General features: G+C 33.2%; 1 protein-coding gene across 1 annotated transcript in view; it reads left to right on the top strand.

Annotated features, from left to right (window-relative positions):
* Col11a1 (collagen type XI alpha 1 chain) overlaps positions 1-6000 on the top strand; it is a 227622-nt gene that overhangs the window by 75698 nt on the left and 145924 nt on the right. The window contains exon 5 of the mRNA XM_008855066.3: positions 3506-3634. Coding sequence (XP_008853288.1) covers positions 3506-3634 — 129 coding nt within the window. The remainder of the gene's footprint in view (positions 1-3505; positions 3635-6000) is intronic.

The raw sequence follows: 6000 nt of genomic DNA, 5'->3' as shown, positions 1-6000 counted from the left end.
GGTTCATTAAGGCAAAGCTAATTTCTCTTGGTTGAAAGAATAGACTCTAAGTTCTACCTCTGGCCTTGGGTGGAGACATAAAACATTACTCACTATTGTCTCCTCTTTTATTTATTTATTTATTTATTTATTTCTGGTCTTTTTGAGACGGTCTCCCTGTGGTCCCAGCTGGCCTGGAACTCACTATGTAGGCCAGGCTGGCCTTGAACTCACAGAGATCCACCTGCCTCTGCCTCCCAAATGCTGTGATTAAAGGCGTGTGCCACCACACCCTTTTAATTTTGCTGATTTTTCTGGTGCTGAGACATTCTAAATGGAGATATTAAGCAAGTCGTTAGCAACTTGAGCATTAAAGAGATAAAAGCAGAAATAAATACCCAAAAACCAAGAGCTAGAAATGTGGTGTTTTATAAAGGACTTTAGAAAGTCCTTTATAAACATCCTGCCAGGTTTTCTAGAAGACCTGGGTGCAAGTCTAGGAAAAACCTATAGAGGTATTTATGTATCACATACTGCTGACGTGAACCTGCACAGCAAGCAAGAAGGCGTAGGTAGACATGTCACCTATCAGTCAGTAAAGGTACTCCAAAGGACAGAAGGCTTCTTGAGATACTTGGAGGTTCACAGCAATTAATTCTATGGCAAATCATAGTGATCATCTTCATAAATGAACAGATAGTTTTATGTCCGTAATCAAGAAAGAATGCAGATTTCCACACAAGCATTAGCTACAGTTACAGCAAGAAAAAAATCAACAGGTCCAGGGGCCGGAGAATGTAAAATCTGTTACACAGATTTTTTTCATTTAAAGCATTCAACTTTAAAAGACAAATAAAATCCTTTGAAGATTAAGATACATGCAAAGAAACAGTAATTTATATATACATACACACACGCCAAAGAAAATAAGCAGTAGATTTTCTTGAAGAAACAAAAATACTGACTTTTCATAAAAAAATTAAATTGGCAGTTATGATGCTGGATCTTAGTCCCTTTTCAACTGTGTATTTTGCTAAAAGGCAATGGTCATTGGTTTGTAAAATGTGCAAACTCTTTGGAGTATATCTTAACAAGCCATTGAAATAACGAAGCAATATATATTTTTTAAGTCCTCACAATTGGGGCTCGAGAGATCGTTCAGTAGTTAATAGGACTGGATGCTCTTGTAGAGGACCCAGGATTGATTTCCAGTACCCACATAGCAGCTAACAACCACCAGTAACTTCATTTCCAGAAGAATCTGACTCCCCCTTTTGACCTCTGGGGACACTGCACTACACGGGTGCACTTACATACATGCAGGCAATACACTCTTACATAAAAATAAAAATAATAAATAAAATATTTTAAAATATTCTTTAAATGTCCTCACAATCGCTAAACAAGGTGTCTCAGTGCTTAAACGCACCTGCCGCCAAGCCTGATGACCTGAGTTTGAGTCCCAGGACTCACATGGTAGAAGAAAAGAACTGACTCCTGAGAGTGTTCCTCCTCTCTCCCTCCACACATGTGCAGTGGCACGAGGCTATCCACACACATCCATTCTCGCCACCTCCACAAAAATAAGCAAATGTAATAAGAATTTAAGTAAAAATTAAAGGTTCTGTTATCAAAAAGATATGTAATACAAAATGTTAGAGGAATGTGGAGGAAAAAGGACACTTATATTATTGGTGGGAATGTAAAATCACATAACCATTATGGAAAATATTATGGAAGTTTTATTATGGAAAGGTAACAATAAAACTGCTATGAAATGCAGGAATCTTATTCCTGAATTTTTATCCACACGAGATAAAATTTGTATGTTAAGCAGAAATTTTTGTATCAAATATATGTTTAGATGTCTGTATTGGTTACATTTTTCAGTGTTTTCAGCAAGTATTTGACATGAAAGAACTATAAGAATGCAGGGCATATTTTAGTTCAGAGCTTGAAGGTGCAATCAGTTACAGTTGGGAAGTTGTGCCTGCCAGGAGTTTGAGGCAGCTCATCACATGAGTTCACAGTCAGGAAGCAGAGAGAGATGGATGCTGATGCTTCACTTGCTGTTTCCTTTTTCTTCTGGTCTAGGACCCAAACTCATACAATAGAGCCATTCACATTTAGAGTGAGTCCTTCCAACACAAATAACCAAATGTAGAAATTCCTCACAAAGGTTTCAAGTTTTGTCTCTTAGATGATTATAGAACCAGTCATGTTGACAATTAATATTAACCCTCATAAAATCTCTAATAGTTTAGTATTTTATAAATACTTTCCCAATAAATACTGATAAAGAAATGAATAGTATATAATTTTGCTATAAATTCTTGCTTAGTTCTCAGTTTATAAGACTTTGATAACATAACATCCAAGGCTTCAACCAGTGCTTGGTAACTTCAGTGATAAAATTTGGGTAAAGATGGATTAATTTAAAAAACATTCAAAATGGATTCAGGAGGTATAATCAGACTTACTGTCCAAACATAAAAGGACTTGAATCTTCAAACCAATAAGGTATGAACCTAACAACCTTTAGGACTTCTTATATTCTGAAATCACTGTGGTCATGGTATGTGGATTTACATCAAAGTAATTTCTTGTTGAATTAAACAGGTCTTTCTCTTGCTTATTGTTTCCAATACTCCTGAAATTAAAAATTTTCAGGTAATTTTGTTATTCAGTATTTCTGAATTTTTTACTTTTATACAAATTGTACAAATATTGAGATCAATGATATTTGTTTGATAAAGTATTATTCTTCACTACTTATTAATGTAACACAGTCATGTGTTTTTATTTAAAATTTGGATTTTCTGCTGTTTTTGTTTCTTATTAATTTTGTAAAGAAGCCATTTTTCTTTTCTGATTGTAATTCTACTAACTGAACACAAGGGTTGGTTATGTTTTATTCAGAAGTTATCTTACAAATTTGCACACAGGTAAAAATTCAGTGTAAATTCATTGAACTTTGTCGTTTAGCATTGAAAATACGTTTACTTTTGCTTGTGTTTTATATGTCTTGTTATGCAGAGCCAATTGTGAATGCAGTAACATCAAATTTTTAAAGAATTATTGTTTTTTTTAAATTATGTGTATTTATCGTGTATGTCCTTGTGTACAATTACCTGTGAGGGATAAAAGAGGGCATCATTTCTCCTGGAACTTGTGGTTGTGAGATGTCTGATGTAGGAGCTGGGAACTGAACTTGGGTCATCTGCAAGAGCTGTACATGCTTGTAACTTCTGAATTACTTTTCTAGGCCCATAAAATTGAATTTTAGAAAATAGGTGATTGTGCAGATTTCCTAAGCCAGAAAATAATGCAAAACAGTGTATTACTTATGGCTGATTTCTAAAATACATACAAGTTGCTCTCTCAGTCCTTTAAGACTAATATTGATATTGAAATATGACTATGTTTTCTTGTGAGTTTTAAAAGGAGGCTACTTTGATCTGGTGAATCATGATGGAACTATGTATATATGCATATGCTGATGATCTTCATGTATGTTTCTGTGCAGGGTGATATCCAGCAGTTCTTAATCACAGATGACCCAAAGGCAGCATACGACTACTGTGACCATTACAGTCCCGATTGTGACTCCTCAGCATCCAAAGCTGCTCAGGCTCAGGAACCGCAGGTAGATGAGGTGAGTCATGCAGGGATCAGGGGGAGCTCTGATGCAACGATGTGCACACGACCTGCATTTCTAAAATAAGCTTATTTTGTTTTGTAAACATGCTTTTGATTAGTAGTTTTTGATATTTTGAGGAAGAAGGGACTCGAATTTACTTTGAATTTTTTTTTCCTCCTCTTAAACATTCTGTGACTTAATTTTGTTACAAATATCCTCCTTGTATACTGTATATATGAGCATACTCTATTTTAGGGGAGGTTGATTTCTTTAAGACTACTTCTTCCCTTTACATTTCAACAGTTCATACCTCCTAAGAGTAAATGTCTCTTAGTGTACTGGCCATTTTCCAAGCTTTGTCAGTTCCTACAGATGAGAAAGGACTTTGAAATTTGTCTTAAGGTTTCCTGGCTTTGTTGAAAAATGATAGAGTATTTTTTTTCTTTTTCTAATTTTTCTCATAGGGAAGCAAGGAAATCAAACAGGAAATAGTTTAGGCTTTAATTGGGAGAAAAACAGTGTTATCAGATTTTAATGTTTATTCAACTTGTAAAAGGGGATTAGAATTTGAGAACAAAATACTATTTTAAAAGTAACTCAAGTAGTATGTATCTTTTTAAGAAAATTATTGATTCAAGAATTCCGTACAGTGTATTTTGATAGTATTCAGATTCTCTCCCCCCATTTCCAGCCCTACCTTACATCACCACAGCCAATTTCATGTTCTCTATTGTTATTTGCCTTTAAAAAAACAAAACAAAACAAAAACTATCTGTGTTTCTCAGTTCTCACAGGTGCAGTTTACCCCTTGGAGTCTGGTCAGCCCATGACTATTCAATGCTACAAATCAAATTTTAACAATTAGGAATAAATTGAGATCTTATTTCAGTTATTATTATAACTGGTGCAAATTCAGGTTGCTTTCTACAGCTCAAAATTATAAAATTTTGATACTATTTTATTTTTAATATATTCTGATGAATTCTGCTACATTAATCTTTCCCTTAGTATGAATGTAGTTTCTTTTATTAGACACTTAATATTAACTATTAGTGTCATTTTTAAAACAGGGCAAAGTGTTATGATACCAATTGGAAAATCAATCAAAGTGAAAAGTAAATAACTCTGGGATGTTTTGTCTATTTCTTGGGTCTTATGCGCCTCATTTCTTTCTATTGGGATTCAATAAATATGTTTTTAATGGTATCCATGGTAATAGGAGAAATAACCATTAGTTTCAAGTTTTTATAGGTGACAGGTCAAATCAGTGTTCAAGACTAATTAGGTTTATTTTTTATTTGCTACTATTTCTAACAAAGAAAGCTTATTCTGTTTAGCAAGTATATGACCCTGAATTTTAGGAAAAGAAAGATGGGTATTTTTAATATATCATCTTAATGGTGTTTTCTTCCCAGTTATTATCTCTACACTTATCTTAGGCAAAATGCCAAGAAGCAATCCAGATATTATCTCTATAACTTTAGTTAAATTGAGATATCTTGAAATGCAATAATTTTTTATCCAATTTCTTAAGTTCATTTAAAAGTAAACATTTTATTTCAGTTGTTGAAATGTATGCTGAACACACTGTTAAGATGTCAAATATGCTTTTACTAGGATCATTTGATGAGAAAATAAACCACTTCTCTTAGTAGAAACTAAGAAAATCCTGTGACGTAAGGGGTAACAGGTGTTCCCAGTTTCTGTGCTGAGTGTGTCACAAAGAAGAGTTTAACTCTAATTTTTTCAGGAACAATCAGCTCTTACTTTCCCCATATGTTACATTGACATTTGAATGTGATAAGCCTTCTATAACAGTTTTATAAAAATGAAATTATTAAACAGTATTTATATTAATTTTGAACTGCAGCCATTAATTTGTCATTATATTCCGAATATGCATTTTAATAGTTGACTTTAGGTCATCCAACTAAACAAAATCAGAATGCAGTGTTATTTGTTCTTGAATAAATAACAAAGTGCAACATGGAGCATTTATCAGACATATTTTTTAATGTTGCATATTTATAAACTAACTCAATTACGTTTTTCTCACTTGTTTGTTATCTTTAACATATCTAATCTATTCAAAAAATGTAATCGATTGTCTGCCTGCCAGATTTGATATCCTCATCATGCAATGAGAGATGTATACAAGAGATAGCTCAGAATTAACACTATCACATTTCAGCTGTATTTTAATTTCCGTGATACGGAAATGTAAATGAGTTGAAACTGTGTGTCGTTTGGATACTCTGAAATGCCAAATTATCTTCCTAATATAAAATATTAGATACTGAATTCACACGATTCCTTCTTAATATATCACACATATTATAATTCTTTTCAAACAAAAGGCAATTGCTAACTTTTTTTTTTAT

This window comes from Nannospalax galili, unplaced genomic scaffold (assembly GCF_000622305.1).
Source record: "Nannospalax galili isolate Female #2095 unplaced genomic scaffold, S.galili_v1.0 scaffold767, whole genome shotgun sequence".
NCBI lineage: Eukaryota > Metazoa > Chordata > Mammalia > Rodentia > Spalacidae > Nannospalax > Nannospalax galili.
The sequence above is the reverse complement of the archived record's forward strand: the minus strand, read 5'-3'. Positions and strand labels throughout refer to the sequence as shown.